Below are 21453 nucleotides of genomic sequence, written 5' to 3' on the forward strand. Positions count from 1 at the left end.
ACAATGCGGCAGCACGCTGCAGGACTGTAATACATCGCCCCACCTGTCTTGTGCAGAATATGGAACCTGCTCTTGAGCAGGCCGAATGTCTTTTCTATACAGTTCCTTGTCCGGATGTGCGCAACATTGTAGCGCCGTTGCTGAGGTGTGGCAGGGTTGAGGTAAGGGGTCAGGAGGTATTCCCGTAGGGCGTAGCCACTGTCACCTGAATGAGAGGAGCAGATGTTGATTGCCTGTGCAGCGCAGTTACTTCATAGCAATGTGACATGGTCCACAAAGTGTACAAGTAGGTGTCCTTCCCCAAACTCTCCCCTGAGCAGTCGTGTGTGGAGTCCGCTGTGCCTGAAGATAAAGGAGTCATGGGTACTCCCTGGGTACTGGGCCACAATGTCAGTGATGATGGTCTTGGCATTGCAGACCATCTGTATGTTGAGGGAGTGGTAGGACTTCCTGTTGCGGTACATATACTCCGTGGCAGCTGGTGGGCAGATGGCGACGTGGGTACAGTCTATGCAGCCGAGGACATGGGGAAAATGGGCGACATTGTAAAATTGTAGTTTTGTCAGGTCCAATTCCTGTTGGCTCGTGGGAAATGTGATGTGGCGGTGGAGCTGGCTGAGCATGGCGTCAACAAAAGTGTGGAGGCAGCGTGACATGGTGGGCTGGAATATCCCCCCAGCAGCGGCTACTATGCCCTGGAAACTGCCGGAGGCCAGGAGGTGCAGGCTGCACAATACCTGCACATGTGTGGGCACAGAATTGTTTCGCCTTGTTGGGTGCTGCATGATGGGGTCGAGTTCTTGTATCAGCCAGGTGATCATTTCCCCATTCAGCCTGTATTTAGCATAAATCTGTTCTCTGGTTTGGCCCAGCAAGGTGACCCGCTGCCGGTAAATCCTTTGCTGCCTCATGCGTCTCCTCCGTGCTGCTCGCTGTAGCCTTCGCCGCCTCACCACCATGTACATCCCAGGCATTGTGGAACGCCTAATGCTGCTGCTGAATGTCCTTATGTGTGATTGGTCAGGCCTGGACCTGTTGGTGATTGGCCAACAGTTTTTCAAATTTTACTTAATCATGGCTTTTATGGTTACCACCTGCTTTGAGTTGTCCTTAAATTGCGCCGCGCAAACGTGCGAATTAGCGCTTTTTCGCTATTGTATTTATTTCATGAATGCCGATTGAGACAATATTGCGTTTCGCTATTCATTTCGCAGATTCCGTGGTTGGTCGCTATTTCCGTATCGCTAATGCTCGACTACCCGGAGTCTGCGACTATTATTGCGTAATCGCTATTTAAATCGCTAATCTTTTTTTGCGAATTCGCTATTTCGTACTTGAATGCCGATTCCGTGTTTTGCACCCGCAATTGCTTTTTCGCAGCCATTGCGGGCGCTATTTCGCTTCATGAATCAGGCTGTATGTTTGCAAGTTCAGAATTCTTCACCTGAGGAAATAAAAGCGTATGTACGTACGCACATCGGCGTGTAAGAAGAATCTCTAATACACGGACAAACACATGACTATTTCCAAACCTTATGTACTGGTACTGGATGTATAGTTAGTTTACTAACTGTCAGTTGTGGCTACAATAAATAGCGAAATATCTATGATCCCCGATAACCCGCTTGACCAAACTGTGTGATCCTTGGAAAATCGCGGTCGCAGTTGCTTGCAATTGTAATAAAATAACTCTGCGACTTTCTTTGAGTAAGACAATTCATTGTAAGAGCAACAGAGCTCAGTGGTTCACATTTGATTTAATCGCGTTTTAGTAGGACGGAAGTCTAGTACACAGAAGGAAAGATACAACAGTTTGCAAGCTGTGTGTGTTTTTTAAATGAACTCGGCAAAGCATCTGAATACGCCACGTGTATGTTTCTTTACAGCAAGCTGACTCGCTGTAACATTGGCGCGCATTTAGATACACTCATGCTAGTAACTCGGCCTGAAGCAAATATAGCTCCTTCATTATTAATGGAGCATGCGACAAAAGGGTTGCTGACTTTGGCAATGGTGGAAGCAGGTTCGAGTCTGACAATGGCTCAACATCCACTGATTCTGGGCAAATCACTTAATCTCCCCATGCCTACCAAAAATGAACGTGTCCTTGTGTAACATTACTGGTGCTCATGTGACGCCAGGGCTTTAAGTGGGGCGAGTATTGCCGGTGCTCAGCATGGCAGTTCTAAAAAATAGGTGCCGAGATGGGTCCCTATCGGGCTGTCAATTTTTGCCCTCACCCTCCATGATCTTAACTCTGTGGCATTGCCACTGCTCACTGCCTTTAAGATTACTTCTAAGAGACTCGTTTTAGTTCTTTCACAGTCTCATCATTTGAAAATGGAAGCATTTTCAATATTCTGTATGCAACGAAGCCATAGTTGCTGCTTATTTATCTTGTGCAACTAACAACCATTGGCAAACCCAATAGTCCTGGCTTGTTGTAGGTGTAATGTTACTTGCTGTAGTATATATATCTGGATGCAAGGATAGAAACCGCAAAATGCCCGACAGGCCTCACACTATGATAAGCACAGATTTTTTGTGGTTATGTTTAAGCCACGCCCTTAATTACATTGGCCACGCCCCAGAGACCCTCCACAGTTTTTTCATCCCATTTAAAGAACTGTGTAAAGCTCTCCAATACTTTCGGGTCGAATTCACGCTATATAAAACTGCAAAAAAAAAATTGAATTGTGCATATACACTGCTTGCTGACAAGGCCTGGCTTCTAAGTGCTGTAGTAGCTGTTTACACAAATCATTTGTACGGTGGAAGTGAAAGGTTGAGCCAGCCGTGGCAGAGCCTGAGACCTGTACTATAAGCGCACAGCACTGCAGCATGTGCACAAACCCTCTGAAGGTCCTTACTCCATGTCGGTATGTTAGTATGGGGGCTAAAAAAACAAACATTTGCATTGCGATAGGTCTCAGAATTACGCGACTTTAAGCTATTGGCATTGTAAATGAAAAAGCCTTTTTATTTTGTTTTAGAAAATAAAAATAAAAGGCATTATTATGTACAATGTCAATAGCTCTAACTCACGTAAATGCAAGACCTATTGCATTGCAAATGCTTGTTAGGGTGGGGGACAGTTTTTAGGGCTAAGGACATGGTGAGGTAAGTGTGGATGGGGCTTGGTCTTGGAGAGTAGAGGGGTAATTTTTCGGTGCGGGGTAGGTTTTAGTACTGAGGAGGGAGTCGAGGTAGTTTTTAGGGTGGCGACAGTTTTTAGGGCGAAGGCAGGGGAAAAGGGACAGTTTACAGGGCAGGGAACCGGGTTGGGGTAGTTTAGGGATGCAGGGGATAGTTTTTAGTGCTCAGGGCAGGGGGGCTGAGGTTGGGGTCGTTTTTGGGAGCGTGGGTTTAATTTTTAGGGCTCAAGGCAGGGGTTAGAAGGGACAGTTTACAGACAGGGGAGGGTTGAGGTAGTTTAAAGATGTAGGGGATAGTTTTTAGGGCTCAGAGCAGGGGACAGTTTTGGCTCAGGGCGGGTGGGGGGCTGAGTCTGGTTACTTCACTGAGGTAGGGAACAGCTTTTTAGGGCTCGGGGCTGGGGGTGTTTTTGGGGCGTGGGTTTACGTTTTAGAGCTCAGTGCAGGGGGTGAAGGGAGAGATTACAGGGTAGGGGCTGGCAGTTTAGGAATGTAGGGGATTGTTTAGGGTTCAGGGCGGGGGCCTGGAGTTGGGGTCGTTTTTAGGTTTCACCTGTCGAAAGCTGAGCAGCAGCCTTTCGCGCAGAGCGAAATCTTATGTCTTACACTGTGTGGCTTTGTTCCGCCTCTCTGTTCCATTGGCTAGCTCCATAAATGGAGGCTAGCCATTGGAAGAGAGAGGCGTTCGTCATTCTGCAAGGCGATTCGTGGGCGTTCCCGGTGATTTTTTCCCTCTCCGCCCCTTTGTTGCCGTCATTGCGGCGGTGGGCGGTTGTTTTTTTTTCTTTTCTGCAAGGCGTGTTTTTGTCATTCCGCCCAAGATGGCGCCGGGGCCCGTCGACTTCTCGTTGCTCTGCGCGTTTCTGCATCTTCTTTCGTTTATTGCCCGCAGCCCCTGGCCTTGATGGAGGAGGTCAAATCATGCCCAGATCTCTTGTAGATTTGGGGCTCTTACTATGCTGGGAGGTCGCTACACTTGTCCAGGGTAAGTGCTATCTAAGTGCTATGCGTCTATTAACGTTAGACCTAGAGCGCAGGGTCACCCCGCTTTCTGGTGGTAAGGCGCTTTCCTGCGTTAACACAAGAGGACAGGCAATAAACACCCGCCGCTAAGTTGCAGGCAACAGAAAGTTGTAAGTCAAAGCGCCCGGTTTGGCGCAGTTGCACTGGCGGCTACCTTACTATGTCCGTGGATTTGTAGATTAGCCGAACAGCGGCAACGCCGGTCACGCGTGTTTCTTATCTTTTAGCGGCCTTTTGTGTTTCTTGTACTGTGTGGTAGAAGCAGTCAGTGGTTGCATGTTGCCTTACAGGCCAGGCCGGTCCTAATTTCTCCGAGCCCTGTGTTGCAGTTTGCGTTGCAACCACGAACAAAAAAAAAAAAAATGCGCCGAGATCACACGCTGCGCCCGGATCCCGGACAGCAGCGCCGAGATCACAGTCGCCGCACCAGTGCGCAGAGGCCGCCACTCCCAGTTGCACTGGCGGCTGCAGGTGTAGGTTAGGAAGCACCAGAGCTGTAGTTGCGGCTGGCGTGGTTCCGGTCCGAGGGATGCCCAGATGTAAAGGAGCATCAGAATGGTAGCTTGAGCCGGAGCCATAGCTTGAAGTGAAGTCTTGTACTTCGGGGGGACACCAGACCTCTCAGGCCAGTTTTTGAATCCCACCAAGGCTGAAAAGGTAGCCACAGGCAAAATAGTTGGGAGGGCATATGTCTTGTGTGTATAAGAGATGTATAATGTGGCCTGTGTATTAACTAATTAAACATTTTACTTAAACACTTCTTCATTTAGACTGCGGTTACATAAACAATGTCAGCCTGTCGTTTATTTTATGGGTTCTGATGTTTTCCTTACTTTGCAAATTTGGTTGCAGTGCTTCTTACTCTCCTGTTTGTGGATTGGGTATTCCCTCCATGATCACGCCCATCGTTGCCAGATCTCTGATTTATTCTTATCAAGTAGAGCTGCTTCCCTGTCCCCTCGGTTTTGTGTGTGCCTCTGTTGCCTGCTTGCTACCCGGTTTGGTGTGTGCCTCTGTTGCCTGCTTGTGACCCGGTTTTGTGTGTGCCTCTGTTGCCTGCTTGTGACCCGGTTTTGTGTGTGCCTCTGTTGCCTGCTTGTGACCCGGTTTTGTGTGTGCCTCTGTTCTCTTTTGTGATCCAGTTTTGTGTGTGTGTGTGGGTGCAAATGCAATAGGTGTCGCATTTGCGAGAGATTAGGCTATTGGCTTTGTAAATGACAATGCCATTTATTTAGGTTTTCAAAGCCAACACATAAATAAAAATGTTGTCATTTACAATGCCAATAGCTTTAACTTTTCCAAATGCGAAACCGTTGCATTGTAAATGCTTGTTGTAAACGTGATATAGTACCTGTTTTAAGGCTATACCTTCTTGCTAAGGCTCTCCCAGAGGCATTTTTACCGCAGAAAGCAATATTGGAAAATGTTCATCCTCTTATTTTCACCTCTTTCTCTTCCTAAATAAACTATTTGCCAGACCAGCTCAGATACGCCACAAAAATCGAAGTGTTTGGCCACATGTGGAAAAAATATTTATTTTACCTCAAAATGTAACTTTGCGCAGTTGAGCAAATCTATTGCACATACTTAGAATTGACATGCCAATGTGTCAATTATTGTAGTGTATAGGTATAGCACAAATGTGTTTCTTTATTAGGACAAAGCCAACGTAGTTTAAGTCCTACAGGACATGTCTAATCCCCAGATTAATGAAACAAACAAAATATAATTGGGGGAGGCAACGTGGAAAAAGGTCGAGTTCTTCACACATGTGCAAAAATGTTGCTATTTATAATAAGTAACAGCAAGCAGCAGAGTAATGAAAAATACGGCGATGTAGAATTATATAATTTTCCTTAAACTAGATGCTGCACACCAAATCTTACTTATAAATGAAACAATATACAGAGGGGCAGATTTACGAGCCCCTTGCGCCACTTTTGCATCACTTTTCGCAGGCCCGGACTGGCCGAGGCGGGCACCGGGCAATCCCCCGGTGCGCCGCAAGGGTGGGGGCCGGTTTTGGGCCCTGGGGGCCGCTTTTGTTACAGGGCTGTTTTTGCAGGATAGCTGCAAAATCGGCCCTGTAACAAAATCGGCCGAAAACCGGCCCCGGCAAAGAGCTCGGTCGCACCCCCAGGGGGCCGGCCGAGCACTTTGCCAGGGCCGGTTTTGGTTCTCAGTCCGGCCCTGACTTTTCGCATGGTAAAAGTGACGCAAAAGTGGCGCATGGGGCTTGTAAATCTGCCCCAGAGAGCTGGCAGTTGTTAAGCACATGTCTTCATGTTCACTTTCCATGCCACTTCCTGGACCTCCTGTTATTGTCATGTTAGAGATCCGGTGTTCCTTTGAAGTATGCTTTTTAATTTACAGTTTGTTGAAAAAACTTTTCATTTGCATGATGCAATTTACTTGACATAATTTGGCAATCCTTGGCCCTATCACAATTAGCCACAATATTATCATTTCAGACTTATTGTCTCTGACTCCCTGGGTGTTTGTCAAACCGTGCTCTTCCAACCGTGACAGTGTCTCTAAAGGGGCTTGCCTTCAAAACATTATGTACTGCAACATTATGTACTGAAAGTGTTTATCTTGTCTCTTTTTAGGATCTCTCCAACAACCAGCTGCAGTTCCGAGGTTCAGAAGAGTTCTGTAAAATGCTGCACGAAAATGCGGCCTTGCAAGTGGTGAAGCTGTCTGGTAGGTGGCTGCAGTGTTGACACGTGACGTGGGGGTCTGATCTGCATAAGGCACCCTTAGGAGGGTTGTACTAGATAAGCACAGGTACTCATAGTACGGCCCGCGGGTCGCCAGCGGCCCGGCAAGCCTTCCTTGGCGGCCTGCGGACCTTGCAGACATTGTACCTGTGTACACACTGCCGCAGCAGCGAGGACTCCGAGACACTCTGCTCTATAGGGGCCCGGCGATTCACAACAAAGCCTCATTAACAAGTAAATGGTCTTTTAAAGACTTGTGAAGTACTCGGGCGGCTGTGTGTGTGCCCGGGAGGCTGGGGTGAGGTGACAGAGTGTGACAGTCAGAGGGAGGGAGACAGAGGGAGGGAGAGGGAGACAGAGAGTGGGAGACAGAGAGGGAGGGAGGCATAGGGAGGGAGACAAAGGGAGACAGAGGGAGGGAGAGAGAGGGAGACAGAGAGAGAGAGAAGGAGACAGACAGAGTGAGTGAGACAGAAGGAGACAGAGAGAGCGGGAGAGAGAGGAGAGAGAGAGAGATAGAGAGAGGGGGAGACAGAGGGAGACGGAGAGAGGGAGGGAGACAGAGACAGACAGAGACAGATAGAGGCAGAGACAGGGACAGGGGCAGACAGTGGCAGAGACAGAGAGACGGAGAGGGAGACAGAGGGAGAGAGAGAGGGAGAGAGAGGGAGGGAGACAGAGGGTGGGAGAGGGAGGGAACCAGAGAGAGGGAGACAGAGGGAGATAGAGAGAGGGAGACAAAGGGAGACAGCGAGAGAGGGAGACAGAGGGAGGGAGAGGGAGACAGACAGAGGGAGACAGAAAGAGGGAGGCAGACAGAGGGAGAGATCAAGGGAGACAGAGGGTGACAGACAGAGGGAGACATACAGAGGGAGACATATAGAGGGTGACAGACAGAGGGAGGGAGACAGAGGGAGGGAGAGGGAGACAGAGAGTGGTAGACAGACAGAGGGAGACAGAAAGAGGGAGGCAGACAGAGGGAGAGATCAAGGGAGACAGAGGGTGACAGACAGAGGGAGACATACAGAGGGAGACATATAGAGGGAGACGGACAGAGGGAGGGAGACAGAGGGAGACAGACAGAGGGAGGAGGGTGACGGAGGGAGGGACACAGAGGGAGGGAAACAGAGGAAGAGGGATGGACGGAGACAGGGAGAGAGAGGGAGGGAGACAGAGAGAGGGCGACAGAGAGAGAGAGAGAGAGAGAGAGAGAGAGAGACAGACAGAGTGAGGGAGACTGAGGGAGACAGAGAGAGAGCGGGAGAAAGAGAGGGAGAGAGAGAGAGATAGAGAGAGAGAGAGGGAGGGAGATAGAGAGAGGGAGGGAGAAATAGAGAGAGGGAGGGAGACAGAGAGAGAGAGAGAGAGAGAGAGAGAGAGAGAGAGAAAAGATGTGTGTATGCCGGGTCTAGTGGCTCAGTGGACGAAGGCGTCCGCTGCAGGGGCCTGTGTGCAACCTCATGGTCTCAGTTTTTTTTATTGCTCTAGCCCCGCCTCTTCCCCCACTGACCCCGCCCCACCGATGCGGCCCTCGGCCACAAACCACACTGTAAATTTGGCCCCCGGGAGAAAGTTTGTGAGTACTAATGGGCTAAGGCATCCTTTGGAGGCAGACATCATCTGCTTATGGGTCCTGACACCATGTGCCCCTGTGGTGATCTCATTGCAACATGTTCCCTGATCCGCCACTGTAAACCAAGAGCCTTTGTAGTTTGGGTTTCCCAGCCAGAACTGATGTGTATGAAATCTCTTTATTAGGTAGCAAAAAGGGCTCTTCAGAGGGGATGTCTCAATACAGATTTTTTTCCAAATGCTTACATTTGCTCCATTAGGATCAAAAGTGGTTGACCAGAAGTTTTAGCTTATCATAATTACTCGCCAAAAACCCGGGAAGGGTGGCATCTCTAAATGCAGCACAAGGGAGGCTGATTCTTCTGAAGTTTGGCATCAGGCACCCATGACTACAGTTCTGAGAGTGTCAACTTGAGAGTCATCAAAGAGAGGGAATTCCCCTCACATTGAAATTGAGTTGGCAGGCTTGAGATGGTCAGAGCCTTGGATGGAGTTAACAGCTCACAATCTCTTCTTTTTCAGGAAATGCGTTCAAGGATGTATCTGCCAAGCACTTTTCTGAGGCCCTGTCTGTGAGTACTAACCCTTTATATTTACACTGACTAAAGAGAAGGGCTTGCAAGCCCATACAGTCTGCCTCTCTTCAAGCCTGCTGTAGCACCATAGGGTTTTCTTTAGCTACAGGTTTATGTTCAGTGTTGCACTGACATTAGTCATCTGTGTCATTTTAGGTCTGGCCAAGAGATAGCATTAGCTGCGTCACATGACTCATGCCTTCCCAAAAAAGTCATAATAAAAACATTATCTATCTATCTATCTATCTATCTATCTATCTATCTATCTATCTATCTATCTATCTATCTATCTATCTATCTATCTATCTATCTATCTATCTATCTATCTATCTATCTATCTATCTATCTATCTATCTATCTATCTATCTATCTATCTATCTATCTATCTATCTATCTATCTATCTATCTATCTATCTATCTATCTATCTGTCTGTCTATCTGTCTGTCTATCTGTCTGTCTATCTGTCTGTCTATCTGTCTATCTATCTGTCTATCTATCTGTCTATCTATCTGTCTATCTATCTATCTATCTATCTATCTATCTATCTATCTATCTATCTATTTCTAGTAACATGCATACACATGTACATACATAGAGGGGCTTTTGGCCAGTTCTCTTAAACAATTGGTCTGTTAAAGTGTGATTCACGTTTTGCTTCTGCCTGTCACAGTTGACAACAGGGGGCAATGGGTGAGCCCACTTCAGCCATTGGCTCTCTTCATTGTGGATGGCAGCATTTTGCTGTTGCACATTTTCATCTCCCCATAAACGTAGTCCACTTTGGTGCCAGGGCAAACGCGTACTTTCTTTGAATTTGCTTATCATTACAATGGTTAATTTGTAACTGTTTTTGCAGAAACATGCATGGCACTCTTAGAAGGCAGTTTATTGACTTTTAGTTACTTTTACACATTTAATATCGACTGCATGTTGTACAGCAGTGCGGATCACAATGGAGGGTGGATGGCGCAAGCAATAACATGGATTGGGATGGTAGGTGGGGCAAGCAATATCAAGGAGCGGGACGAGACAGTGAGTGGGGTCAAGGAGCAACATTGAGTGAGGTAGGAGGGTGGATGGAGCAAGTAACAACATGGAGCACAATGTAGGGTGGGAGGGAGGGGGAGCAGGCAACAACACAGAGGGCAATGAAAGGACACGAGTACTTAAGCCATGCTCCAGGGGAGGGACCAACACATGAAGAGGAAGGGAAGCTAACTGGCACTGACCAAAGCGAAGCAAAGAAATGCAAGTGATGATGAAGTCAACCAATAAGCTAACAAAATGTCTCGCCTACAACAGCTCATGTGCTGTTTCAGATAAGACCTTAACATCGGCCTCCAAAGGCTCCAGCCCACCGGGAAAATGTCTAATGAGAAAAAAGGCAAGCCTGACTCTGCAGAAGCATTACAGACCTCTGTGTGGCACCAATTTGACGCCTTCACAGATGTACTGTGAGTGATCTGCAATTTTAGCTTAACTTGAAATGTAGTGTGTGCCATACCATTTCTCGTTAAGGGCATCACTCTTTAATTACGTTCTTGCAGGCTAATACTGCAAGATCGTTATTTATAACAGGAAACAGAAATGTTTCTTATACTAAGTCAACCACATATCCAAATTAGTGCTTATAATCGTAACATGTCTACAAATGCAGTTTTTGAGAGACACGCATACTTAAATAGAAAACTTTTTAAAAAAAACAACAATAGGAAAAACTAATTTAGAAAACATGTAGACTGGTTTGTGAACATTGACTTATACAGTACATCCTGTGGTGGCCGCAGCAAAACTAAAGTGAGGCAGACGGGGTATTAGGGGAATTTTTTTAAACGTACTTGTCCTCCTGCCGAGGCGCCTGCCGCCTCGGTGCTTCTTTCCTACCGGCAGTCACTGGGGCACAAAGCACAGGCTCAACCCAATTGGCCTGAGCCGGCTAGTCTGACGCTTGCTCAGGCACAGGAAACCAGCAGTTTTTCTCCAACCCGGCTGCCAACACAGCTGGGTTGGAGAGACGTAAGTGCACCTGCCTGTTTGGCCGGCCTAAGACAGCCAGCCAAACCGACATGCACACTTTACAGTGTGCATGGCGCAGCCCCGCGCATGACTCCCTGTCTCAGTCAGTCAGCTGAAAATAAAACTCAAATATTGTTTTATTATTATTTTATTTTTCACTGACTGACTCTGACCAGTGGGGCGACGCTCCTCCGCCATTAAGGAGGAGCCACCCTGAGTACATCATAAAACGCTTCTGCCTCTTAATGCTGTAAATATCTGAAGACACATTTATAATTAGTTTTTGTTTTTTGCATAAAACATGCATAGAATATGAGGAAAAAATGTGGCTAGAAAATCACAATTTTTCATCATATTCATACCCTCTCCGCTGCTGAGCTAAATGTGTGGACTTTCTTAAAATAAAAGTGAGGTAAACATCAAGATAAAATGGGGGATAATGTGCAGTGAAAGATTGGATCAATGCAGTTCAACCCCACAGTATCCCCTTCCCCTTCATTAATGGAAGCTGGAATGGGTTCCATCGCCCTGTGGGACCGCTTTTTAGGTCTCGCCTGTCGATGCGCATGCGCATCGAGCTTGCGAGCCTATTGCGGCGTAAACAACTTTTAACTAAGCAGCAAGGAATCGTGGCGATTCCTTGCAGTGCCCGTGACTTTTAAGCTCAATGCGCATGTGCATTGAGCTTAAAAGCGCGTGCACAGCCGCAATCACCGTCAGCCGCATTCCTCCGACACCTTTTGAAGTGAAGCTTAGCTTCACTTCAAAGGCCCGGCTTCTTAACACCCACATGCCGCTCTCCCCGCTCCGCCCCCTCCCCTGCCCGCCGTGTGCATTTCTTTCTCGGCCTTTAGTCGTCACTCTCCCTCAGAGCCTCCTCTCCACCCCCTCCCCTGCTGCTCTTTCACGCCCCCTCCCCTGCTGCTCTTTCACGCCCTCTCCCCTGCTGCTCTTTCACATCATTTTGAGCGCAAGTGAAAATAGGGCTGGAAATTTTGTTGCAGGGCTCGTTTTCATTGCTCATCATTGCGCACCTTTTTATTAGCTCAGCAACGAGCCCCACAGTTTCTTTTCAGCATTCAAGGACTCTGGCATGGGAAGCCTCAAGAACAGCGTGCGATGGCAACTCCTCCCGGTCTGGCCTTTGCACCCTATTGTGGAATTTGCGTCCCACCGAAGCCCGCCTCACCGGCTCTTCCAGCAGGCTGCTTCATGTAAAATCCCCCCCTTGCTCTACTTGTAATCACTTGACTGTAAGGGACGTCTGCAAATAGCAGTACACAACACAGTAAAACCAACATGCAGGGATTGGCAATTTAATTAAACTCACAATCTCGGATGTGCAGCTTGGGGCACTGCATGGTCTTTTGTTATGAGAAGCCTCGAGAACAGAACGCGGTAGCCCTTTCACCCAATCTGGGCATCGCAGCCTAGTCATGGAATTTGCGACCTGCTGAAGTTCCACCCAACGGCTCCTCATGCTGGCTGCTTCACAGGAACAAGCCTCTGCTCTATTTACAATCACTTGTTTATTTACATGACTGCCACGGGAAAATAAAGACGCCGATCAAAGGGGGTGAATAGAGAGGACCCTATTCCATTTACTGCTTGTTCTGAACGCCAGTTTCACTTTCGCGGTTGCGTCACTTTCACGGCCGCGCAGCCAATGCTTGTTTTTGTGAGCTTGGGAACTGAAGACACTGATTGCTTGATATTTTGATTTTATTTGTATTATGTTATTTATAGTATGTGCCTTTCCTTCCAGCTATCCGCTGCAGAAAGCCTGCATTCTTCCTTGTTTTAGCATTCTCCATTGTGTATCTCTCCTCTCGTGCTGCTGCTTGTTCCCGTGTGCGCCTCCCCACCCCATTCCATGTTGCACTTGCCCGTATACTTCTCCATGTTGCTTCCACCCTCCCCTGTCGTTCTGTGCCCCCCTGCCCTCCCGTGTGTTGCTTCCTTGTGTCACCCTCCACTTGTTGAATCCATGTCCCCCGCCTTCCCTGTGCTACTTGCGTGCCCGTCTGCCCTGCCCATGTTGCTTCAGTGACCACACCAGCCCCCATATTGAGTCTGATCCCCCTGTTGCTTCACCCCATTACTTCTGCTCCTGTTGCTTCCTCTCCATTTACACCCAATTAAAAAAAGTGTTTTGTTTTTAGTTATTGATTTGAATTTCTACAGTAACTAAAAAAAAAATATTTTTGTAGAGAGGATGCAGACTGCTATGTAAAAGTTTTTTGTTTTACTTCAGCCATGCTGCACAGCTTCAATGATGCTGCACAGTGTGGTATTCAACCATTGCCAAAGCCAATAAGTCACAACGATGATACCCATTGACTTTGCCAGTGTTTGTTGCAGTTGCCTTTATACAATGTTTAGGTTACAGTGTAGCATTGTAACTTTGAACAAGGAGTGCTTGGTTAGGTTGTGATTTAACCTCGTCGCATTCAAAACACAATACTCCCAATAAAATTTGTGCGCTTTTAGTTAAAAGCATGAAAATGTAACCAGCCATAAAAGAGAAGGCTCCGAGATAGGTTAGCGAAATATCACAGGAACATCAAAAGTGCTGAGGGGGCCAACAAGCATATACATGCTCTACAGCACCCACCCAACGACCAGGAAAGCACTTTTTATACTTTCATTTTTAATATGCTGGTCCTTAGTACACAAGTGGCATACAATAGTTTACTTGCACCTGCATCCTTCAGACTACAACTCCCTTTCAGGACTAGTTACATTTGCGTCTCTAACTGGATCTGCCCTTAACAGTACCAGTGTATACTTTCTGTCCATCTGTGGATTCCTTTGGCGTTTTACACCCCAGCACACTGCCCTCCAAGAAGCCTCGCTCCTCAATGAAGGGCTGAATGCCAGGGGTTGTGGCAGTGGCGGCTGGTGTCTTTTGGAAGTTGTTTTGCTGGGCATACAGTAGCAAACGCCTCAGAGTTCAAAAGCACTCCATAGCACCCAGCTTCAGGCTTTGCCAACCCCTGGGCCGTGTACCTTCACAGGCTTTCAAATCATCCGTGAGCACATACCCTTAAACACGAGCTCAGGCATGCAAGCTAACATACACAGACACAGTCGCAGGCACGCACCCACACAGAGACAGTCATACAGACATACTCGTGCACTCCCCAGCACACAGATAAATACACACGGGCTGTTAAACACAATACGCATTAGCATAGCCAATAGGTCTCGCCTTTGGGACCTTATAAGTGTTTAACCATGCAACAGTTAATGTTGTTGCACCAAGGATATTGTGCTGCATAGCTAAATACTTATAAGATCCCAAAAGCGAGACCTATTGGCTATGCCAATGCAACGCCACTCAGCCACGCAACGCCACTCAGCCACGCAACGCCACTCAGCCACGCAACGCCACACACACACGCAACGCCACTCAGTCACGCAACGCCACTCACACACGCAACGCCACTCACACACGCAACGCCACTCACACACGCAACGCCACTCATCCACGCAACGCCACTCATCCATTTGCAAAACGAAAAATGTCAAACTCTTCTATTGCGAGACCTATTGCATTTTCAATGCTTGTTCATACTTCCACCTTTGAGCTGGTGGTTCATTAAGGAAAAATGTGATGACTATGTGACAGATGCAATGTAACAACAGGAGAGCGAGGAACTGACCTTAGTACTTGTCCCTGTCACCAATAATGTATAGAAAACAACGTGGACAAGTCCTTTAGCAGGTGTAGGTCAGGGTTGTTCCCCTGTCACCTAGTAGCTGGACGCTGACAACAGGTCGTTGTTTTATGAAACCCCTCACCCACCTACCTGGTAGGTGGCATGCTTCATCATCGGGGTCCAGCTGGATTGCCGAGTGCAATCCAGCTGTGCTTCGACGACTGTTTGCAGCGGAGCGGGATATTGTGTGAAGTGAAGTGCTATGTGAAGTCAGATTATATGCTAAAAATGCCTATAGGAAATGCCCTTGTAAAAGTTTTAATAGAAGGGTCCTATGGCATAAGTAAAAACATAGGCGGGATATGCGTGAGGTAAAAATGTGCCTCTATATCCCTTATGAAGTGTAGGTCAACTAGTTCTTCTACGACAGTCGTGAGGCTTTCTTCAATAGGTGATGTGAGTGGCCAAAAAAGATTAGGGGGCCACTGTAGTGTTTATATCAGCGCACACCCTAAAGTGTGCTGTGAGTGTGGTGGATCAGGTTACTTACAGATCCGACGAGAAAAGTATTTTAGCTTTTCGTGTGTCAGGATACATGGATCTGGTCACACGGGGGTTTCCTGCATGGGGACCGTTTGCCTCCACGCTCTTCCGCCGCAACCTAGTTCATGAACCGGGTCCCGCTGATGCGACAGATGCGTCACATAAACGCAGTCAGGGGTGAAACAATCCATTCGAAGAAAGCTGAATATCCAGTGAGGAGAGAGTAATTCAGGGGCTACTTCCATAAGCGCTGGAAGTTGGGGTGCTAGGGCGCTGCAGGTCCCCCACCCCCCAAAAAAACTATACTGGAGTTCAGAAGGTAAATGAGCAATAAAGTGCCTTTACATTTTGCTTTTATCGTGTCACATCTGCAGTGCTTTAAAGACATAGGTCAAATGTCAGGCTATTTGACAAACAACTGCGTATTCTTTTAACATGAAGATTGGTGTTTACTTTTCTTTCTCTGACTGCAAAGTGAGAGAATTTTGTAAAGTCAATAGTGACAATCTTCCTGTGTGTTTAAAAGTAAAGGCTGTACTAAGTTATTTTTTTCTAACAGGCATCAAAATCTAAATACCTGTAAATGAACTGTACAAATATTTCAGAATATATCAGCAGTTAGGCATGCCTAAATGAAGCACATTCGTTTGTCATTTTGAAGTGTGATGGAAACAAAGATTTTAATAGGAATAAAACACATCAATTCACTTGATGATGCACAAATGAAATATTTGCTGAACCCCCACACTATTGTTTGTGCGCTTTACAGTTTTATTAGGAAAACTGTATACATGTGCAAATTGTGCAAATTGAGTGCCATTTCAATGGAAAATGTGCAAATGACAGTAGCTACCACACCATGCTTTAGTAATTTATTTGAAAGAGTGTGCTCCAAAAGGACCACCAGCTGCACACCATCCCTGCTTTACGCATTTGCTACACTTGTGCTTTGTGTGACGCTAGGATTTTTCACAATCTTTGTGACTTCAGTGATGCAACGTTGATGGCAGCACCCCCCACTCTGAAAATACTTCCAGCACCATACCTCTGTGACCAGATTGCATTACACAAAGCCACGTTCATTTTTTGGCATGGGGCGATAAATGATTTGCCCAAAATCACAGGATGGTGAGCCGACGCCGGGACTAGACACCGGTTGCCCAGTTCCAAAGTCGGCACCTCTGGCAGTAACACCACATCATCCACCACTCTAACAGTTTATACAACACAGCAAATGCTCTAAAGACACCACATAAATCACTTTCATAATACTGCTGGTGACGTCAGCTGTGGTATCCTTGAGATCAGGGTGCCCAACTACACCAGCACAGCAAGGCCATACTAGCGGCTGCAGTGCGATATTCTGATCTTTGCACCTTAGTATATTGTTTCTGTTTCACAGAGCTCAGGGGAACAGATGCCTGCTTCACCATCACATTTATATACAAGGAGATAGGTCCTAGGGAGTAAGGACAGCTGGACCCTATATAAATTCTTCAAGAAAAAATTGCTGACCATACAAAAATTATACTGACTCCGTATTTAGAGTAACAAATCAACTTTAGTTAAAGATTTGTTTGGTATTGTTTATTTATACCTTTTACTTCATTTGTTTTTGAATTAGAAAATAGTTTAGACAAAAAGACATACCTTATACATACAATTCTCGCTGAACTGACACTCAAGAAAAATTATTTTCGTTTCAATGACGAATTCTTTTTACAAACCAAGGGGACAGCCATGGGTTGTCCCTATGCGCCGGAGATGGCTATATTGTTTATGGCAGAATACGAGAACAAGTTTGTTGAGAATAATAATCCCTACAAGAAGCACATAAAACAGTGGCTCAGATATATTGATGACGTGTGGCTCCTGTGGCAGGGGAGCCACACCGAATTGATAGAATTCCATCAGTGGCTGAATAATAAGCACCAGGACATCAAATTTTCACTTGAGCAGAGCAACGCAAAAATGACATTTCTAGATGTCGAAATTAGATGTAGTGACGGATGCCTGAAGTCGTCTCTTTTTAGAAAAGAGACGGACAGAAATACCATTCTTCATCATCAGAGCGCCCATCCTAGAAATTTGAGGACTAATCTGCCGTACGGGCAGCTACTCCGCATCAGGCGGAACTGCTCTGATATGAAAGATTATGATTTGCACTCCCCAAAATTTTGTGAAGAAATGATCACCAGAGGATACCCCAAAAAATTGTTGAAGCACGCCTGTAAAAGGGCACGCTACACTCCATGTGAGTGCCTTTTCGAGCGGAAAATCAAACAGGAACTAGACAAGTTGGTTTGCGTCACAACATTTGGCCCCAATGCCCATCAGATACGGCAAACCATTCTTAAAAATTGGCATTTGTTGGAAGAACTTGAATGCCCATTTCCCAAACCTATTTTTGCTTTTAAAAAAAACAGAAGCATAGGCCAACAAATTGTCCGTGCTGATGTAAAGATAGAGAAACCTAAACATGACTTACTATCAGCATGGGGTCTAAAACAGATCACGGGCCACCACAGATGTGGGAACTGCGTGTCCTGTGACTCAACAATTGAGGGCAGTGAATTCCTACACAGGAACATAAGATGGAAGAATGAGAATTTTAGCAACTGCATAACCAAAAATGTGGTTTATGCAATCACGTGCAGTTGCAATAAATTGTACATAGGCAAAACGAACCTGCAAATTAATACCCGTGTTACACAACACAGATCACGCATCAAAAATAAAGTTGTATCTGCTCCCATGGTCCAACATTTTATTGAACAAGGCCATTCAGAAATGGACTTTAGATGGACTGTTTTGTACACAATTGGGTATAATAAACGAGTACAAGATGTTGATGATGTCCTTCTGAAAAAGGAAGCCTACCTGATACTGAGATTTAATAGCTTCTAGACTGGGCTAAATTCCATGTCTGAGATATCTAGGCTGTAAGAACCACGCAAAAATAGGATTCAGAGCTAAATAGGCATTTCACACAAAGTATTACGAGTATATGTGTTTCAGGGGACTACATATCCCACAATTCCCTAATGTCATGTGAGCTGATAAGATATCACCGCCTCTTTTCTAACATGGCGCTTTGATGCGAGGTCGCTAGGAGTTGGAATCACAGCCTAAAACCGAAGAGAACGGGTAAGTGACCTCTCCCCCGGTCGCGCTGAATTTGAATTGATAAACAAACAGTGAGCAACCCAATCAACCCTTGAGGGCTTGGGTAATTAGATAAGAGGGTAAATGTGCTCTCAAGGGAATTTGTTTAGGCAAAATTTAGTTAATTGAAAACTTACTTAGTAGGATTAACCAATATATCCCATGTGAATTCAAATCATCAGCATTAAATTAAACAAAAAATATAAATATAACACATGAAACACAAAGGACGAACACAAAGGTGTAATGAAAAAGAAATTTATCAAATTCAATGGTCAAAGCTATAATATACAGGTAGGGTTCATTCAAGAATGTTTAGGTTTTAGAGGTACAGAGACAAATTAATTGAAACAAAGACTCAACAAAACCTAAATACACCTATCTAAAATCAATATGAAATAAAGCAAGATATAGATGAGGTGAAAGTCGACGTTTCGGTCTCTTAGAAGCTACTTGAGGAGACCATCTTCAGGACAGAAGTCATATATATACTGTATAAAAAGACCAGCGTAATCTGAAAATAGAAATATTTACAGTTACAGATCATATTGACTATGTACAAATTAGTAACACCTTTGTGAACAGACAATTCAACACTAACTCAAGACAAACCTATCACAAACATAAACACATGCATATTGCATAAAATACATTGTACAAATATTATTTCAAACCATTTGGACAAAGCCCACAGTTGTAGTTCTGTCACATCCTTAGGACAAATTCCATTTATATAGGGGAAATTTGTAATCAATCAGAAATTGACAAGTCTTCCTATTTACTGAGAGGGTTATGTTTCAACATTTTTTTACACGCAATTTGGCATATGCAATCCAAGCATCTACATAAAGGACATTATCACAGTTATTGTCTCACTGGTATCTTACATCCAACACTGTAACCCACTAAGTATTGGCATATCTATAGGTGAAAAATTACTCAGGGGCCATAGAGTGAATCAATGCGTCAGCCTTAGATAAAAGATATCTTGATTTACCTCATTTAATTTAAGAACGCTTTCTCTTGGAAGAGAGGCGCCTTGCGCAGGGAAGACGGTTGGAATTATACTGCTCCTAAAGAAACAAAGATAGCGAGGTTCACAATCATCTGTGTCAACTACTTATCATGTTTACTTAAGTTTTGGTCCCACAGGCAATTAGTAGCCTACTCCAAGTTAAAGACAGACAATTCAATTCGTCAGAAGTTATCAGTACTCGCGACTTTAAAAAGTCGCGAGTACTGATAACTTCTGACGAATTGAATTGTCTGTCTTTAACTTGGAGTAGGCTACTAATTGCCTGTGGGACCAAAACTTAAGTAAACATGATAAGTAGTTGACACAGATGATTGTGAACCTCGCTATCTTTGTTTCTTTAGGAGCAGTATAATTCCAACCGTCTTCCCTGCGCAAGGCGCCTCTCTTCCAAGAGAAAGCGTTCTTAAATTAAATGAGGTAAATCAAGATATCTTTTATCTAAGGCTGACGCATTGATTCACTCTATGGCCCCTGAGTAATTTTTCACCTATAGATATGCCAATACTTAGTGGGTTACAGTGTTGGATGTAAGATACCAGTGAGACAATAACTGTGATAATGTCCTTTATGTAGATGCTTGGATTGCATATGCCAAATTGCGTGTAAAAAAATGTTGAAACATAACCCTCTCAGTAAATAGGAAGACTTGTCAATTTCTGATTGATTACAAATTTCCCCTATATAAATGGAATTTGTCCTAAGGATGTGACAGAACTACAACTGTGGGCTTTGTCCAAATGGTTTGAAATAATATTTGTACAATGTATTTTATGCAATATGCATGTGTTTATGTTTGTGATAGGTTTGTCTTGAGTTAGTGTTGAATTGTCTGTTCACAAAGGTGTTACTAATTTGTACATAGTCAATATGATCTGTAACTGTAAATATTTCTATTTTCAGATTACGCTGGTCTTTTTATACAGTATATATATGACTTCTGTCCTGAAGATGGTCTCCTCAAGTAGCTTCTAAGAGACCGAAACGTCGACTTTCACCTCATCTATATCTTGCTTTATTTCATATTGATTTTAGATAGGTGTATTTAGGTTTTGTTGAGTCTTTGTTTCAATTAATTTGTCTCTGTACCTCTAAAACCTAAACATTCTTGAATGAACCCTACCTGTATATTATAGCTTTGACCATTGAATTTGATAAATTTCTTTTTCATTACACCTTTGTGTTCGTCCTTTGTGTTTCATGTGTTATATTTATATTTTTTGTTTAATTTAATGCTGATGATTTGAATTCACATGGGATATATTGGTTAATCCTACTAAGTAAGTTTTCAATTAACTAAATTTTGCCTAAACAAATGAATTTGAATTGAGTCACAGATGGCAAGCAGCGAATAACCGAGCGCTCATCTGTGTTTCAGCACCGGGACCGCTCTAATCTGTACCGAGTCGTCTCAGTTTGACGCCGCCTGAAGCAGCGAGGATTTTTTCCACTAAGCCCCGGAGTTAAAGGTACATATTACCAGCAGTTAAGAATGGCATCATTTTTGTATTATAAAATGAGGAGAAGTTTGAGCTCTCCTTTACTAATTCTTCTAGGCTCACAAACGGGAACCCTGGGCATTTGGGAATCTCACATTAAATCACATTGAATGTCGATCGAGCTTGGACCTTAAGAAGGGAACTCACAGACAAGATTTAAGGTAGGGGTGCACATTATTTTGGCATCAGATAACCCGCTCTAATGGAACATTGTATTGATGAGGCCTTTCCTCTTCTAGACAACACGGCGGTAATGTCATAAAATCATTTGAACCCCAGCTAACTGCGACTACACCAGTAAGGTAAATCCCTTGCTCTTAATGTATATATGGAGCTACAAAATGAGGCTATTTACTATTTTAGAGGAAGTGACACAAATGTTCGTTTTTTATTTATTTTTTGGACACAAACCTGCAGGAAAATTCAAAAAGCCCTGATGAGAACACGCAAATTAAATTAGCGAGTTCGAAACGCGTCGGCCTAATGGAG

The 21453-nt window shown here is 45.0% G+C and overlaps 1 protein-coding gene across 5 annotated transcripts in view; it reads left to right on the plus strand.

Moving 5' to 3' along the window:
• Positions 1 to 21453, plus strand: part of LRRC74A (leucine rich repeat containing 74A) — a 216479-nt gene that overhangs the window by 39731 nt on the left and 155295 nt on the right. For all 5 annotated transcript variants that reach the window (XR_013600915.1, XM_078659944.1, XM_078659946.1 and 2 more), the window contains exons 6-7: positions 6788 to 6881; positions 8993 to 9042. Coding sequence is in view for 4 of the 5 variants with exons in the window: in XM_078659944.1 (XP_078516070.1) it covers positions 6788 to 6881; positions 8993 to 9042 (144 nt within the window). In the remaining variant the exon portion in view is untranslated. The remainder of the gene's footprint in view (positions 1 to 6787; positions 6882 to 8992; positions 9043 to 21453) is intronic.

Source organism: Lissotriton helveticus, chromosome 9 (genome assembly GCF_964261635.1).
Source record: "Lissotriton helveticus chromosome 9, aLisHel1.1, whole genome shotgun sequence".
Lineage (NCBI taxonomy): Eukaryota > Metazoa > Chordata > Amphibia > Caudata > Salamandridae > Lissotriton > Lissotriton helveticus.